Raw genomic sequence first — 18,901 nt, forward strand, 5'->3', positions numbered from 1 at the left:
CCACTCCTGGTCCAGGTTTTCTCCATTTGTGTGTAATGGCACTCACAATAATTCACTGGAGTCCCAAAGCCTTAAAAATGACTGTAGACATCAATAAACAAGAGGAGCCTATAGAGAATTAGTAGAGCTGATGTTGGAAAAGCAAAAGGTGTTTGGCACAACATCTTAATAGATGAGATCATCATTTAAAAAGTGCATTTTGTGTTTACTTCTTATCTTTGTCTAATAATACAATTTGTTGGATGGTCTGAAACATTTGTGCAAAAAAACTAAGAAATCAAACACTTTTTCACCTCGCAGTAAGTAAATTGAAATAAAGATTTCCCTTCTGAGGCTGCTGTCATGTGCTCCATCTTTGTATACAGTCTATAGCTGTGAAAATGGGAGGTCAACTAACTGAAAGCAAGCTAACTATGTCTACATACTCTTTTTATCTGGTAGCATGAGACTAGGTTTTCATTATATCAGCTAGCTCTACTCTTATCTTTTGCTCATCATTGGGCTTATGCCTAAATTTACACACTATTTTCTGCCTATTGAGGCTTAATTATGTCTCCAGAGCACTGGAAAAAAAGAAAATCTGCATACTATCATCTGGCAAAGCTTTTGTTATTGTAAACCGTCATTTAATTTAGAAAATCATTCCTCAGCTGTGTGAATTAACAACATGCTGGGCTAATTTGTTTGAAAGCTGTTGTTCGGTGGCAGTTGCTTTAAAACTAAGGGTGCCCGATATTTACTGTACTTGCTGCAGGATTGGTTGCAGTAATGTATAATTAAATATGTCTATTTTTGGATCGGCTGTCCTTTCAGTTGTCCTGTCGTTTACATAACTTGCACAGTCAGGGGCAGACTCTTCCTATGAATAAAACAGGATTTATGATGTGGAGAGTGACGGCATTTAAGCCAGTCAGACGAGTGATTGACAGATACAACAGCGTGACAACAGGAAAGGGGGGCGGGGGCCGATTCAAGAGTTGAGACTTGAATGTCATGCTGAGTGCAATCTATGACAGCAGCTTTTAAAAGACAACAAGTATGATTATTTTGTACAATTGCACAAATTTGATAATTGTTCCAGGGAAGATAATCCAAGATTTACATTTACAATCCCCAGAACAAACGCCTGAGATGGGTCGTCCATCTGATTTCAAAGTCCTGTCTTTCCTCTTTGTTGGCTACTAATAACATCTGAAGCAATCAAAGTGATCCCATTTAAAATGACATCCTGCTTGATGCATCGTCCTCGTTTCCAAATTGCTCAGTGTGTGTGAACAGATGGAAGAACATGCAATCAAAGTTGATAAAGCATGACAATTTAATTCTGGAATAGAGCCTATTAAACAACTTGCTATCACCACATCAGTGTCTTAAAAGTGATTTGTCATTGAGTAAGCCCATCACTTGGTTTTCACTCAAATCACCGAGCATGAGATTGATTAAGCCTCCAAAAGTAATTTTGTTTGAGAACAATGTAATATCCAATAGCGCACAGTGCTATCACATATCCCTGCTTTTCACTGCCCCTCCTTAAACATGAGCGCTCCTGTGTTGCTATCTAGTCCAAACAATCAAAGGTGCTTTCATCCTGTGAACATATAAGCTTGTTTGCCTGCAATTACTTTGGTGTGAACCAACTCAATTAACGTGGCTCAGTGGTTTCTCCTTTCTTTTCTTTCCGACAGATGTCTTGATCCATGGTGTGTGCATTAATTAACCATCAATGATTAGCTTCTCAACTGAAGTGGAGAACACCAGTTAGCTGGAAAGCTGCTGGACTAAATGTGCTTCAAGGACCTTTAAATGGATCTGCAATAAACTACTGACTCATAATCCAGCTCTTCTTAGATAAACTTGATGTGAGATGTTCCACTGTAGTTAACTTTGCCCTTGTAAAATCAGATAGGTGGTAATAACACTAGAGAGGTGAGAGTTTGTAATGAATATCTTGATTGGTTGTTCCCAGCACAACATCTTTGGCCTTCTGGCTTTAGGCGTTTGTGTTGGACGGCATCAAACACAAACAGTCTGTTGTGAAGAGAGTGCAGAGCATGAAAATGAAGCACTCTATTTACCAGCCTGTCTGTGTTTACACCGTCACCTGTGGGCACAAGTTGTGTGTAATGACCTAAAGTAGAAGAATGCAAATTCAGGTGGAGGAAATGACATTCCTCTGAGTAGTGACTGTGCCCAGCATTGGTCACTTTGATTATGACTCTTGGCTGGCTTGGGAACACCTTTGTGGCACCCTGGAAAAGTTGAAGGAGTAAATTTGGGCTCTTAATGATTTCCTTGGACTGTTTGTTTCCCAGGATGGAACGATTGTACTTCATATGTCTGTGTAGGTTCTCAGTCATCCATGTCATTCCAAGCTCCTTAGATTGTACCGCATATATCTTTAATATCCTCGGAAAACAAGAAGTGGGAGCATAAAGGTGAATTTATTTAGGATTTTCTGTAATCCACACAGGATTCAATGTGTACATATAATTATTTGGTTAGCAAGTTGCACGTCTGACAGACACTTTCATTTACAGACTATTTCACCAGTTTGCTGAGATCTGGAAGAAGACCCAAACTGTCCCCTCAGATGACAGATGACTGGTTAGGATGTTCAGGAACAACCCAGGAATCACTAAGGATTAAGCCTGCCACTGCAAACAGCTGGAACACCAGCGTCAAAAAGTTTCACATGACCACAGACTGTGAGGGTGCCAACCAAGATAGAAGCCCCTGCTCCAAAACGGACACCTTTAAGCTTGACTTAAAGTTGCAGCAGCTCACAGAAACAGGTTTCATGGTCAGACCAAATGAACATTTCTGATCGGTGGTTTGTAGCTGTTTTAGAATAAAAGATTAATAATGTTTTTGTGCTTATGAGAACATCAAACAAGACAAAGTTATCCTGTTTAATGTGTATTCATTTGCTGAGGCCAATAATAGTTTTCCACCCCAGCTCCCCATGTCACTCAGGCCGGGATTCTATCTGGCTGCTGTTGTGTAGCCTCGTGCTGAGGTCTTATTGACCTGTGAGGTAAGCAGCTTTAAAATATCAGAACAGTGTCATGTTAAGTTGGTAGACTGAGCAAAGCCCAAATAGGAAACATGATTTACTTGAGTTTTTTTTAAAATACAAAATAATAAAATTTGATATTACTCTGCAAATCTGAGGGCAGATATAGCACAAATCCTTGTAGCATCTAATTTAGCATGGATTGCATGTGTTACAGCCCCTCAATCCTCCATGTTTCCAGTGTTCAGAAGTAGACTGGAGTTCATGCATTTTTTAAAATCCCTGCACGCCTTTGCATTTGACACTTCACTGCCAGGTGGTCCTATTTTCTCCAAAGCCATACCAGTCAATAAATAATATTTTTCTATGACAATAAGAAGATTCTGCAAGTCTTTGGTTTGAAAAGTGGCAGAGCAGAAAATCTACTCCTGTACAAATGATCTCCATTTTTATTAAACGGAATGACTATTATTCCTTGGTGCCAAAGGGAAAGGAACATCAACAGATCATCACAGCGTAGAGGCTGGAAGCATCATTAGATTAACCTTCTGGGTGTCCTGTGGTGAAATATGATCACTGGGCCTCTAATGACGGTCGCAATGAATAGCAGATCTATTACTTCCCAAGCATCAACCGATACTGAAGCGATTAGATGACAAATCCACTGACAGAATATCAATCAGGAAATATTTCATGACAGATTATGAACTGTCAGCGCGCCTCTAGCTTCTAAGATTTTACTATTACACTATTCATACTATTACTATTCTGACGGGTTGTTTTTGTTTTTTAGCGGTTACAAAAAGATAAGAGATGAAGTCTGTTTTTTCTTCTTTATTTTTATTTGACATGCACATTTTTATGCACTAAAGAAAGTTAAAGAAAATAGGTGGTAGATCGAAATAATTTTATGAAGCCTCAAAATGTTCATTATGTCGATTTGTAAAATGATTTTGTCTCTTTAACTCCTTCATGGTGTCCCACGGGTCCACATATCAAGTCCTTCTATTTTATCTTGGAGAAACTGGGCTTGACAAGCACAGCATGAGAAACACAACCTGCGCTGTCTCTTCTCCGGGTGTCTCAGTGTGAGCTGGGTTAATTCTCAGCGGACACTGACGCGCACAAGGTCTCTCTCGCTCTCCCTCCCGCTCTCTCTCTTTCTCTCTCTCTCCCGAGGTTCCCTCCTCTATCCCGTTTCTCCTCCTCTGCACCTGCTCCTCCCCTCCTGCCTTATTATCCTCAGACTCGGAGCAGCGCTCCTTCGTCCTCGCCAAGTGATGCTCCTCGTCTGCCCGCATCACCTACATCACTGGTTTATCACAGCGCGCTCCAGGTACGGCTGCTCCGGCTCATTTTGTTTTTTCTTTTCTCTACTGAAAACAAGCACTGAAGAACGAGTGATGGGAATTTAACCAGAGAGCAAGAGAGCTGGAGGAGGGTAGGAGGACGAAGAAGCACGCAAGTCCCATCCGAGAGAAGAGGAGGGGGAAGAGGAGGAGTAGTGGAGACCGGAGAGACGGTCCCGCCGGGACAGGGGGGAGAGCGGCGGAGGATTGTGTGCTTTACATAGTTTGCAATGGACTCAGCACGCTGCTGTGTGCGGGCGGGTTGTTGGGAATCAGCTCAGTGGATGTAAGGGAAGAGCTTCTTGGAGTTGCGGTCGGTCGTTCTTCGCCTTTCCGTTTGCGATGGAGTGAGAAAGACCGCGCGCACGGCAACTTCATACCAGCCATGAAATCTGTGTTTTTCAGCCGTTTCTTCATCCTGCTGCCCTGGGTCCTCATTGTCATCATTATGATTGATATCGACAGTAAAAGAACGATCCGGGCTCCAGCAGCCGGTCGGACCGGCAAGACGCAGCGAGCCGTCCGAACCGGCGCACCGGGGATTGGTGGCTCTCAGAACCAGTCCGCCCTGCCGATTATCTACGCCATCACTCCCACTTACGGCCGTCCTGTGCAGAAAGCGGAGCTCACCCGACTGTCCCACGCCTTCCGTCAGGTGCCCCGCTTCCACTGGATCGTAGTGGAGGACTCGACTGCGCGCACGGAGCTGGTTGCGCGGTTCTTGGCCCGGTGCGGGGTGCCGTATACCCACCTACATGTGTTCACTCCCCGGAGGTTCAAGCGCGCCGGGATGCCACGCGCCACCGAACAGAGGAATGCGGCTCTGACTTGGCTCCGGCAGCACCGGAGCAGGCGGGACTCCGGTGTGGTTTTCTTCGCGGATGATGACAACACGTACAGCCTGGAGCTGTTTCAGGAGGTAATGCCTTGCCTTTGTTGTCACTTTGCGTCATAGTTATCTTTCATCACAAGAGTATCGTGAGTGTGGAGTGGGTCTGCAGAAGTGTGGAGTAGCATCTCTGACTTTTCTCCACTAAAATCTGTCGTTTTACGTTTGCATGACAACAACATCCACACAGCTCTATCTCCGTAATATAAACTTTTAAATACTACGTAACTACTGCGTTGCTTTGTCACCTGATATCTGTGTATTACCTAGGTTTGATGTGAGCTCCTTTACTCAGTACATCTTCACTCTCAGGGTAAAAATCCGACTGTCTTTGCGCCAAGCCCTCAAAGGTCACAGGAATTCCCCCTAGTGGTGTTACTGCAAAGGAATTCAAGCCTTCACAAATAGAAGTCCCCCAGTTGTCTGTGTAGGTTCTCAGTCATCCTTGGAACGAAAAGCAACTTCAGTGAAGAAGCTTCTCGGATGAGAGGTGAAACACCTTCAGAAAACTTAAAGAAGTCCAGTCGCTTTTCTTTCCAAGCTCTTTAAATCCTCCAGTTCTTCATGTTGACAGGATCCCACTGGTAAACACCCTGCCTGAGCTTCAGACCCCAGTCTTCCTCAGTCTTAGATAAAATGGTAAAACTGCTCTGGTTTTAAGCGATTGTGTCCAAAATGAGAGAGACTTTACCAAATGATGAAAATGAATGAGATGAAAAGAAAGGAGTAAAGACAATGATGGGAAGATGGAGAGTTGAGAAGAATGAATGGAGACTGTGGTGCTGCAGTCTTCTGTCTGTTAGCCCTGAATTCATTTAGTTAGCTCTGGATTTTCTTGGAGCTCTTTGAGAGTTATTTTGAATTTCAGGAAGGTGTACTTTTTTAATTACTTAGATGGATATGAACATTAAATATTTCATATAATCTCATGTAAAATGCTCTGAGGCAATATTTCCCCTAATAAGAGGCACTGAAAATCGAACTGCATTGACTAGATGTGGACTGCGAAGCAGACCTAATGATATGCCAGTATTGACCTTCTCGACTAGTAAAGTGATACCTCCATACAGAACAACATCTACATGCGCTGTGCTGATGCATGACTGTTGTTTGTATCTTTGGGAGTTTCTTTTAACAGGCATGCTTAAAGTGAAGCCTGGGTGTATTCCTTTAGCAAAGTGCGTAGGTAATGAAGACAAAAACAGCAGAAGCATAATAAGCAATAAAACAGTCCTCTCATAAATGAGAGTCTGGAAGAATGCCTCTAATTGCCCCTCTCGCTGATTACTGCCCATCACTGATAACTGACTGCAAATCTAAAATTACTTTAGTTTGTACCAGTAATGAAATTTTAGAAGGCAGAGCATTGTGAAGTAAATTCAGAATAGTGCAACTCTATATACACATATGCGTTTGTATATTGATTTTCTCTATCTGAACATTTCCTGGCACGCTGCAGAATTTAAAAAACAAATGTATGTTTACTTAGAAAGGCTTTTCCTGTATCCATCACTACCACTGCCCGTCACAATTTCCTAAAGCCCTTCATGTAGTTCTGAATTGCTTTTTTCTGTGGCAAACAGTCCAAGCCCCAAAAGCACACAATTTGCAATGATGTAAAATCTATTAAAAACAAACAAATATTCACATTTCAGATCCAAGCAACAGTTCATTTTTGCTCAATAAATTACTTAGTGAAGGTTAATAAATTAGTAAAAATATTTGTAGAGTAATTTTCTGTAATTTGTGCTCATTATTTACACCATGCAGAATTTAAATAAAATAAATAAACAGAAAAAAAACTAGAACTGCAAACACGTCGAGAAATATCCTCATTTCTAAACAATATATTGTTATAAGTGCAGAAGTCAGGCCTATTTAATTGAAATTCGAACCTGACTAATACCGATGCCAAAATATGGTGATTTAAAAATCCAATGTGCCACATGACACACACACACACACACACACGTGTGTGTATGTGTGTTCTTTCATAGACAGGAAACAAACAGATTTCCCTAATATTTGTTATGTATACTTATTCACTTGTTCACTTGCTCTGCCCATCTCTCTTGGAACAACTGATTGTTGTCTGTGGGAATCCAACTGTGTTTTCCGAACAGGGACGTGGTAGAGTGTCCCCTAGTGGACAGAATATGCAATGTTTTTTCTTCATTATTTATTTTTTCAATCTTTATTTATTGAAATCGTTCAAATGCCGCTAAAGTAGAGCAGCTAACATCTGTAAATCAGAAGTTACAGTTAAACTACTGATTCAAAGTGCACATATTTGCATACAGAGCAGCACTGAAAAAGCTGAAAGGCTAACATTGTAGATTAGAGGAACAAGGACAAGAGTGAGTGGTTGACTCAATGATCTATTGGACACTCACAGTGCCAACACAGTCTTCAAACTGATGGACCTAACCACCAGGTATGCAAAGGTTCAGGTACAGACTTGTTTCAGAAGAGCAGTGACGTGATTAGGCTTCCTTCTTTAGACGATTGTCCAAATAAGTTCACCATCCAAGACATAAACATTAAACACTAAACATAAACATTGTTGGAATGTTCAAAGGGCCAATAAATCCAATACAGCAGAAGTAATTATTTGCATCACTTAAGAGCATAGAAATTCTAATATAACAACAATAACATGCTGACTTTAGAAAGCACTCCCCTCTGTTGCTTACTCAATGGTGCACTTGGGCAAAAATCCACACCATCCTGAGCCCAGAGTACCAAAGTACAGCCTCCTCTGAGTCTCAGTGCTGTATTCGCTGACTTTGGCGGAGTGTAAAGGCCGTCCATTTGATTTGTTGATAGCACATTGTCTTCTCTCTGTCCTCCTTCCTGTTTCATTTCCCAGTCCTCTGTGCAGTTAATGGCCTGTCATAGAGAGATAATAGGCTGTCATACAGCAGTAATAACCTGCAGAAACTGTCCGCAGCTTTAGACTGATGACAGTAACTTTGCTCAGTGGGTGGCAATTTCACATTAGGAAACCTTACATCATTTCAAGAACAAAAATGATTCATGCAACTAAAAAACATTATTTCACAATAAACCTTCAGAAAAATATATCCACTGTGAGATTTTAATATCATGGCAGGCATGCTTTTGTAAATCTAGGTATTAAAGGGTGAATTTAGATGGTCTTAAGCCTTTCATTATACAAGACAACCTTGTGGCTAGAAAGCAATGTCTTCGTAGTGTGACTACACAAAAGTTATAGTCTTCATCTTGTTTTATTTCCGCCGCAGTTATGTATGCTAATACTAAAACTGGATCCTTGATCACTCGTCATCATCAATAGTTAATTTTACACACCTGCCTCATAGGGATAGATAGAAAATGGGCAGTCAGGGTGTATCTTGTAGTGTTAGAGGTACAGCTGCTTGTCACTGGGCCCTAATGTACAGCTGCTGTATCCTTTGCAATTTTCTACAATTTAGAAAATGCTGTAAATAGTTTCTGATGTGTGCCATTCGTCAGAACGTAGGTGAACAACACAAAAACAAAAATGGTATGTTCTGACAGCAAAGTGTTAGGGGCATCAGCAAGGATGACTAACACCTCACAGGGTTAAAAATGTGCTAAATTAGACACAGGGTGCCTATTGACATATTGTATTTCATTATTCATGCACACAGTTGGAAATGAACTGTTTCAAATCTCTATCTGTCCTCACTGGTAACAGAAGGAAAGGACAATTTAAACCCATCCTTTGCTGTGAGACATTGGGACTAACTTCTTTCTCCATCTTTCAAAAGGCAAACAGGTTTTTTGACTGGTAACAACTGTCCCTTTTTATTTTATCCCTACTTCCAAGCGTGTCTATGCTACATTTCTCATTGTTGTTGGACAAATATTATCAAGACATACACATTGATTAGGATGTCACTTTATGTTATGTTTATCTTTCCTGGAGGACAAACTATGTGATGGGCACATGTCTGGAATAAGCTAATATTTGGCCTGACGAATATAGGCGATTTATTAGCTGAGCTACTTAACAGCAGTGGCTGAGTGATTACAGTGAGCAGTTACCTTTCATTATAGATAAGTAAATATTATAGATAAGCCATGGAATTAATGTACTATACTTAGAGTGAAGAAAATCCAAACTTAATGCATTTTTGAATGAACAAAACTAGACTGAAAAGTGAGAAAAAAAGTAAAAGTATTGCTGTTTTCATGTCTTTCTTTATGAATTCATGTTTAACAGCCTCTGCTAAAAATGACATTTTAAAAGCAAATAATGATTTTCATTGTATGACTTTGTGTATTAACCCACCCACTTATGCACCAGCTCCACAGAGTAGGGGTAATTTTAACATAGAGATGTGTACTTTTCCAAATCCTTCAAGCTGTAAGCTACAGAACAATTATGTAACTGATCATTTATATAATGTATGGTTACTGCTGGATATATTCAGGCTGAATATATAAACCTCATTCAGTATTTTGAGATTAGCCTCTAAACCTGACCATTTTGCATGTGGCTAAAACAAACCCTCCAAACCGCCGTAAACTTTCCATGCCAGCTCTTTAGAGCAGCGTTTCCCAACCACTGTGTCACGGCACATAGGCGTGCCATAAGGAAATGATCCGGTGTGCGATGGAAGATTATCTGGTTCCACCTGATTAGTACTCTAAGCACCTGGCGTGAGTAACGGGCAGAACAATTACATTCTCTTCCACTAGAGGGCAGTGCAACTACTTGCTCTAATTAAATGGGTTGCCAACTTCCAGTAAAACAGAAGAAGAAGATGAAGAAGCAGTGAGATAATAGTCACGATGCAGCGCCTAATAGCAATAGATAAATATCTGAAAAAAAAGTAGTCAGTCTGAAAATTCCAACCCAGATGAAGGCCCTAGCATGAGTAGTGCTCAAAATGACATTTTTGTTTGGTGGTGTGCCGCGTGATTTTTCTAAAGTGAAGTATGGGAAACATGTGAAACACTGCTTCAGAGAAGCTGAAACAGACATACAAACACAAAATTAGATATTCACATAATCAAGGTTCAGGCCATTACGCACTGAATGTGTTGCGTAAAAACGCCATGAAATCCAGAATTTTCCAGATGTGAACATGCCAGGTAACCTATATAGACACTGAATAATTGCGAAAAATTTGTCCCTCAAAAACACACTGTGATCAAAATGGAGTCGATATCAAGCGATGGTGAGCTAGTCCTGATTTTACTAAACCAAAAACGGGAGAAACTGAGATTCTGGGTTCATCCCGTTCTCAATAGAAGACAGCTGCAGGGAGAATTTCATGGTTTAATCCAGGAGTTGAAGCTGTATCACGGCTGCTTTCGTACATATTTGAGAATGTCAGTACGGCACTTTGAGTGCTTGTTGAAAGAGTTGGGACCACATCTGAGGAAGAGAGAAATCATTTCAGAGAGGCGATTGTGACACAACAAATGTTCTTCCATGCTGAACTCTGTGTTTGTGTGGTTGATGAGATGTGCTTATACACACCTGAAACATCTACAAAATCAACTTGATCAAAAAAAAAAGAAATGGCGCAAATTCTTCCTCCTTATTCTGCTTAATCCCCACAAAATATTTGCATGGATTTTATGCCTCTGGTCTATAAATGTGTAAATATGAATTAGGAGTTAGTGTTGGGGTTGTCACTGATGACAACTTGATTTAAGAGGCAAAAAGTAAGGCATTTCTGACCTACAGTTGTGCAGTGAACAACTGCTGGAGGAAAATCAGCGTCATTGGGTGCTGATTACATGAAAATAACGTCCAGGCTGTTATCCTAAAAGAAGCAGGCTACAGGCTACTGTTGCAGAGTACTGAGCGAAATGTGTTACCCCAAACCTGTTCTCCTCCCCCCTTATGAAAAATACATTGGTACCAAGCAAATGTTTAACAGGCCTCCAAAGTGTTTCCCATCTTTCTCCGGCATCACAGTCAAAGCGACAAGTCAGGTGGAAAAGCATACCATTAAGTCGAGAGCTAAAGGGTGTATTCTTCATTTCTGCACATTAGTCAGGCCTCAGTTTGGCACGGTTTATTATTGCACATGACACGTTCCGGCTCAGTCGCCTCCCAGCACTCAATATACTGGCAGAAAATGCAAGACTCTGCATTTAATGCCTCCCATACAATTATGGCTTGATTGGCCCTTAACACAGAAGCCTGTTGGTTTCTTCAGGTGATTTTGTATTTTTGCCCTTAGAAATCAGTGTGCTGTCGTCATGGGAACGTCCTCTTTCCAGACCACATTTCTTTAGTTTGAATCGCACAGATTTTTGTCTTTAAAAATATCAGAACTTTCAGGTAACTTCTCGTGAGGACAGATAAGCTTGTAAATTGCACGTAAACTTCATTTATACCCACCGTAATGGAATTGTTACAGGGTCTGAAAATCTGTAAGGGGCAGTAAATGAGGATTCGTTGATGGTTTGGAAGTTATTTTAGGAAACTAGTATGTCCCATTGCACAATGGTAGGATCTCTCTGGTTGAGGGAAAATCAAGAGGGGCCAAGGGGATTTTAATTTGGCTATCCATTAATGAGAAGTAGCACTGTACTGCACTCAACAAATTGATATGTGAGATCTGGGATTGCATTGACATTGCTAAAAGGATGTCCAATCATAGAATCAGCTTGGTTTTAAGTCCTACGTTGTTCTTTGGAAATTTCCTCTTGACTCATAAAGTAATCAGTTTAATGTTAAATGCTTCCTCTGCGATAGGCTTTTTGCGTTTTGTAGGATTTATCTAGAGCCTTGGAAATAAAACTGGCAGAGGCACAGGCCAGAAATCAAGATAATATGATCAAGCCTTGTTGATGATATAAACCCAAACCCTGTGTTTTAGTCGACAACAGAAAGAACTTTTGTTTTAAAAAGGTGTTGAGGTTTACCAAATCTGTATTATCCTTTAAAAGCTTGCTCGTAATATTAATATGTAAATTGTTCATTTAAACATACTCACCAATAAATCCAGTATTTCAAGCCTAACCCCTTCTTTCTCTGGGTGAGTTTCTTGGTGCACAGACCGTCAGCATTAGCTGCGTAACAAGCAATCAGGAAAATTAAGCTGTGCCATTTATTTTTTTTCCTCCACTCTCCATTCCTGAAAAGCTGACTCTGGGGATGGAGGCTTTTTCAGCTGACGGCAGTATGGCAGAGCTGTTTGATTCAGCTGCAGCAACCTGTCAGCCAAGCAAGACTTTCGTCAGACCTGTTTTGAATAATTGAACTCCCCTGGCCCCGAGAGCTCCATAGCATTCACAGCAACTATTTTCTGGAGCAGCTACTGTAGGAAACAGTGCTGAAGTGTGACTCAGGAACACCTTTCTTGGATGGTTCCATAGTAGTAGTAGTAGTAGTAGTAGTAGTTCCATTAGTAGTTCTGTGGATGGAAGATTTTTTGAATTTTGAATCAGATGGTTCATTCTCTAAATACTTCCAGATTTTCTTTATACTTTGATGTGGTATTTGTTTTTCCTTCTCTCACATGTTTTACATCCCACTGGGGAGTCAGTTTGATGGTCAGTAATGATGTTTTCACTGGAAACATCCCAAAGACACACATATATAAACATCCAATATATCTGATCACATCACACAGCAGACTCCAGCCTGCGAGCGGCAAGCTGATGAGGAGGCAGCACAAAGAGAAACTGGTGGGATAAAGGAACCAGAGGGAAATGGGAAATTCAATTTCCTCTAACCCATATGAGCAATTATCATAATTACATAGTGTAGTGGGAGAAGCGAGGGGTGGTAGGGTTGTAATGTCAGGGAAGTGAAGCAGAAAGGAGACAAACCCTGCAGAGAGAAATTGTCCGTGGTAGGGTCGGTGAGAGGATAAGGAGGGTGGAGGGAGGAAGGTGGTGGAAAAGCTGAAGGCTTTTAAGTAAGTGTAAAAAAAGTGTTATGCACCAGCTCTCTGCTTATTTCCACTGCCTTTTTTATCTGAATTGTCAGTTTGACGAAACACCCTCCCCGTGCTCTCTACTCCCTCATCAAATCTCCTGCATTCTCTTATTCACCAGGGTGTGTAACAATGACTGGGATGCATCCACGCTGAACAGAAGCTGTTTTATTTGGAGATAAATATTTTTCTATGATTTCATAGTTTCATCATAGTTTAGAATATATCTACTGGTAATATTGTATAATGTCACAGAAATATTGAAATTGAATTTTGGTTAGCAAAGATTGATGTGATGGTTTTTTTAGCACCTGTATGTGAGGATGTTGGTAACAGTGGGATGTTTGATGATGCGTTGCATTGTTGCAGTCATGGAGGTTCGTGGATAATTTTATCTGCTAATTCAACATATTGATCACTGGCTGGTGTCCTTCCCTCAGGATGTGTTCAACATTAGAAGGAGCGTTGAAGGACATAGTCCAAGCTTTTGGAAAGTAGGCTTATTTGCATTCTTTCAGAGAAACATCCGTCTGATTTATTTGTGTTAACACCAGTGTTGGGACTAACGCGTTACTTAATAACGCGTTACTGTAACGCGTTATTAAGTAACGCGTTACAGTAACGCGTTATAGTAACTACGTTATTATTGTGGTAACGAGCACGGTAACTAGTTATTATGCCAAAATCAGGAACGCGTTAGTCGTTACTGGGATTTAGATAGGCTCGTTACTCGTTACTTCGTGTGGTGGCATCGCGGAGCTTCCACAGATTCAGTAACATTAGCAAGTGGTGGAGGTCAGCAGGTGGAGGAGGGAAAGGGGAGGCAGGAGGAGGAGAGATCCGAGGCAGCCGCTGGTCCGAGTGTCAGGTGAACTGAACTTCAGGTAAGAAGTTATGACCTGCAGTCTATCTGGGTCAGATATGAACCAAGTTTAGGTGGAGTTTATTTTCGTTATGCTGACTTTTTCCGTACTGCGTGCTAGCTAGCATGACGGAGTTTCTATACAGCTGGGTGGTGCTATGATGTTACTGATGTTGAACTTTATTTTGTTCATAAGGTTAGTTAGTAGAGTTGCCAACCGTCCCGTAAAAAATAGAATCGTCTCGTATTCAGAGAAAATATTAGAACAAAGAACACTTCTCCAACATGTGGCAAGGACTCCAGACCATTACAGACTACAGGACCACCAAACCCTCCCCCGCATCCTCTGATGTCTCCTTCCTCAACGAGCTCAAGAACTTTTATGCTCGTTTTGAGCGAGGGAACCCCACAACCACAACCAAAGCAGACGTGACGCCAGACCACCAACCTCTGACTCTCTCCCCCACCGATGTAGGAGCGGTGCTGAGCAGGATCAATGTCCACAAGGCTGCAGGTCCTGATGGCATCCCCGGGCGTGTTCTCAGAGCGTGTTCTGAGGAGCTTGCAGGAGTGCTGACAGACATATTCAATCTGTCCTTGGCCCACGCTGTGGTACCGGCCTGCTTCAAATCCACCTCCATCGTCCCGATACCCAAAAACTCCAACCCATCTTGCCTCAATGACTACCGCCCAGTAGCACTCACCCCCATCATCACTAAGTGCTTAGAGCAGCTGGTCCTAGCACACTTCAAATCCTGTCTCCCCCCCACCCTGGACCCCCACCAATTCGCATACCGCCAGAACAGGAGCACAGAGGATGCAGTCTCCATCGCACTGCACTCTGTCCTCTCACACCTGGACAACAACAACACCTACACCAGAATGCTGTTTATAGACTTCAGTTCAGTGTTCAATACAATCCACCCCTCACAGCTCATCAGGAAACTGACAGACCTGGGCATCAGTTCCCTCATCTGCAAATGGTTACTGGACTTCCTGACCAACCGCCCCCAACATGTCCGGCTGGATAACCGCTGCTCATCTACAATCACAGTGAACACCGGTGTACCACAAGGCTGTGTGATGAGCCCTTTCCTCTACTCCCTCTTCACCCACGACTGCAGACCTGCTGATGGTTCCAACACCATCATTAAGTTTGCAGATGACACCACGGTGATTGGCCTCATCAGTGACAACGATGAGGCCGCCTACAGGGAGGAGGTGGATCGTCTGGCTGAGTGGTGCGACAGAAACAACCTGCTGCTTAACACCGAGAAGACCAAGGAGCTCATCGTGGACTACAGGAGGAATGCTGACCCACATCCACCCATCCACATTAAGGGGACAGCTGTGGAGCGTGTGAGCAGCTTCAAGTTCCTGGGAGTCCACATCTCCGAGGATCTCACCTGGACGACCAACTGCTCCAAGCTAGTCAAGAAGGCTCACCAGCGCCTCTTCTTCTTGAGGACTCTGAGGAAGAACCACCTGTCCTCAGACATCCTGGTGAACTCCTATCGCTGCACCATCGAGAGCATCCTGACCAACTGTATAACAGTCTGGTACGGGAACTGCTCTGCCTCGGACCGGAAGGCGTTGCAGAGGGTCGTGAAAACTGCCCAGCGCATCGCCGGAGCACCACTTCCTGCCATAAAAGACATCTACAGGAAGCGGTGTCTGAAAAGGGCTGGGAAAATCATCAAAGACCCCAGTCACCCATCACATGGACTCTTCACCCTCAAACACACAATAATAACACGGACTGAACCACCACTCACAACCACCAGCACTTTATATAGTCTCTGTAGGAATTATCCACATATCTCACTTATCTTAACTGCACTACTGTATAGTTCTGTGTAAATAATCATTCTGTACATACAATAATCTTTAATCCTACAACTGTTTACAACTTGCATAGTTCCCATTTCTGTATAACTGTATATCTCAGATTTCTGTAAAGTTATTTATTTCATATTTATATCCTGTACATAGCTTGTACTCACTACAGCCTGTACATACCTATAGTTATAGAATATTCATAACATACTTCATACCGTGTACATTATAACACACCATAATAGACCCATTTCTGTAATATACTTAAATATCTATATTATTGCTAATATATATTGTAATATACCTATATCATGGCTAAAGCACTTCTGGATGGATGCAAACTGCATTCCGTTGCCCTGTACCTGTGCATGTGCAATGACAATAAAGTTGAATTCTATTGTATTCTAATTCTAAAATATTAGGCGTTTCGTATTAAGGTGAAAAGGAATGCAGTTTGTCCCGTACATCAGCTAGAATGGAAAAAGACACAAAGCTGGAGCTGCACAGCTGCCTCTTCTTCTCTCATTCTCTCCCTCTCCTGTTTCTACTTCAATCATGAAACTGATCAATGATCAGCTGATTGGCTTTTCTCTCTTGTTTGTTTATCACTCACTTTGCGCCAGAAAGAGGGAACCAGCGGAGGTCGCGCTAAACAACAGCAGCACGTTTAAGCTTGATCAGCTGTTGTTAGAATTTATTTGATATTAATTTCTAGTATCAGCTGATTTTTGCTGGAGCCACAGCTGTAAAAGCTGCTGGTCATGATGTCGGTTTGTTTATCTGGTGAGAGGGAAACATGAAGATGAAACCAGGAGATGTCCTTACTGAATCATCAGAGCTGAACAGGTGATGGAGAAACAGGTTTACCTTTTAGGTGACATGAATGAGTTGAAGTTATGAACTGTTTCTGAGAGACAAATAACACCAGGATCCTTTTTCTACGTAGCTGACAGCTGGTAACTGTGCAGGGACGGGTCTAAAATATCTAGCTTTTAAAAAATAATTATCTGAATCTAACAACAAACGATTGATAGATTGATACATATTTACCATCAAAACTGTGTACATCACTGTCACAACAGCGTTTGTTTTCATTCAAAGGCTTTATCATCAGCAGATTAAACTGATTAAACATGCGACCCCTCTGGACAGCTGAGACAATGAGACAGCTAAACAACAACAACAGCTGGTTATAAGGTTACATTACACCAGGTAATATTAGGCTCGGGTGTCTGAGTGTATGAGAGTTAATTTGCTAAGGATCCGAGTCCAGCAATGTTAGATCCGCTTAAAAAAAAAGCTCTCATTCAGGGACAAAATGGTCTTAAAAACATAAATAGTTTTTGTTGTGTGGGCTGATAATGTTGTTTTTGTTTCTGGATGGATTTAACCAGGATGAACAATTTCATAAACACAAATATTCCATTCATTACAGATGTGACGGATTGTTAACTGAACATTAACTGGGATGATCCAGAAAGTCAATGAGATATAATGCAGATTAGGAAACAGGAAGCATTCAAGGACTTACTGGTATTCACAGTCAACTGAGGAGGAAGCTTTGTCCCAGATTAATTATAAACAATTGCTAAGTTATATCAATACAAATTAAAACAAGTACACTCAAAGAGCTCAATACTTTATTACAACATGCTACGTCAGCCTGTTATAGCATCAGTGTAACATCATAGGACATCATATAGCAAAAAAGTGTGTTGTACAGCTCTGTCCGAGCTCTTTCGGATGATATATTGCTCGATATAGTTTCTTGGAATTTTTTTTTTCCTGTCAACTTTGACCTTGGGTGCTAACAATGAAGGTCAAGGTCAGATACACACATATTTGGTGTGATCTGGACCAGAATTTCACCAAAATTAAATCAGCTCGAGCTGTTATTGGTATCTACTATCATACAAAATTTGAAAATGATATCTTGAATCCTGTGGATGCTAGACTGCTAACAGACAAACCAACAAGCAAACAGCATTGATGACATAGTTTCTCCCTTTGGGGGAGAATAAAACCACTGGATTTACCATATTTTCCTTGTACACAGAATTATGATGTGTATACAGTAAATATACACTTACACTGATGCATTCGCATTTGACAGCAGATGTAGAGAGGTGCGAATATTCTCCTTTACGCGCACGTACCTTCAGCTCATCAGTTTTTGCCACATAAACCCATAAAGCCTTGAACATGCACACATATCATGCACCATTGCATCAGTTTCATAGCCCATACTCAGCCCCTCTAATTCGAGTCATTCATTTTCTCCTACCTCATTTCTCCCCCTCCCTTTTCTCCGATTGCCTCTGCCGTGCATATTAATAACACGCAGATAAAAATACGCTTGATTAAAATCGCAGCCGGCCCAGCCACCCCGGCACTCGTCACTGCGCGTAAACAACACAATGATGGCTTGCTCCCTCCGGGCCAGGAGGCAGGAAACGAGAACATCCATAATGGATTTCATATACTTCATCATCCAGAGTCTCTTTGTGTGTACACACAATTCACTTCTCACCTATTTGTTTGCAGAAAGGGGAGTCAGAGTTGATTACCCAACCAAGCTCTGGTGCTCCCAGACAGAGTGTCCTGGCTGCAAGTCAAATGAAATGTGATTCTTCTCAGCACTGGATGTTTTACCCCCAGCTTTTCTTTTGTTTACTTGTAAATAGCATGCGTTTACTGACTGAGCTGGCGCCGCTGTAATTTGTCAGGACTTACAGGTTGTCGAGCGCTCGGCTGCATCTGAAATTATTTTTCATGTGATGAATTATTTGTTATCCCAGCGCGGCGTCTGCCCTCTGGTGAAGATATTCATGTTGATAATGAGACGGGAGCTGCGGGCTCCACTATACGTCCTGAACTGATGCAGGATATAGAACGAAGGCCTTCACAGATCTATCAGTGAAGCAAAGAGAGTGTGGAGAGTCAGAGCTTGTCACCAAGTGTTATCAGATGGAGGGGACGAAATGTCAATTTTCTTGAGTCATTTGCTTTTTTTCCCAATTCTACGCCCATATCTGTATTTGT

At 41.7% G+C, this 18,901-nt stretch overlaps 1 protein-coding gene across 1 annotated transcript in view; it reads left to right on the plus strand.

The window, feature by feature from the left end:
• Positions 1 to 4,148: 4,148 nt before the first annotated feature.
• Positions 4,149 to 18,901, plus strand: part of b3gat2 (beta-1,3-glucuronyltransferase 2 (glucuronosyltransferase S)) — a 58,671-nt gene continuing 43,918 nt past the window's right edge. The window contains exon 1 of the mRNA XM_082556958.1: positions 4,149 to 5,281. Coding sequence (XP_082413084.1) covers positions 4,748 to 5,281 — 534 coding nt within the window. The 5' untranslated portion in view covers positions 4,149 to 4,747. The remainder of the gene's footprint in view (positions 5,282 to 18,901) is intronic.

Source organism: Aulonocara stuartgranti, assembly GCF_965226115.1.
Source record: "Aulonocara stuartgranti genome assembly, chromosome: 13".
Lineage (NCBI taxonomy): Eukaryota > Metazoa > Chordata > Actinopteri > Cichliformes > Cichlidae > Aulonocara > Aulonocara stuartgranti.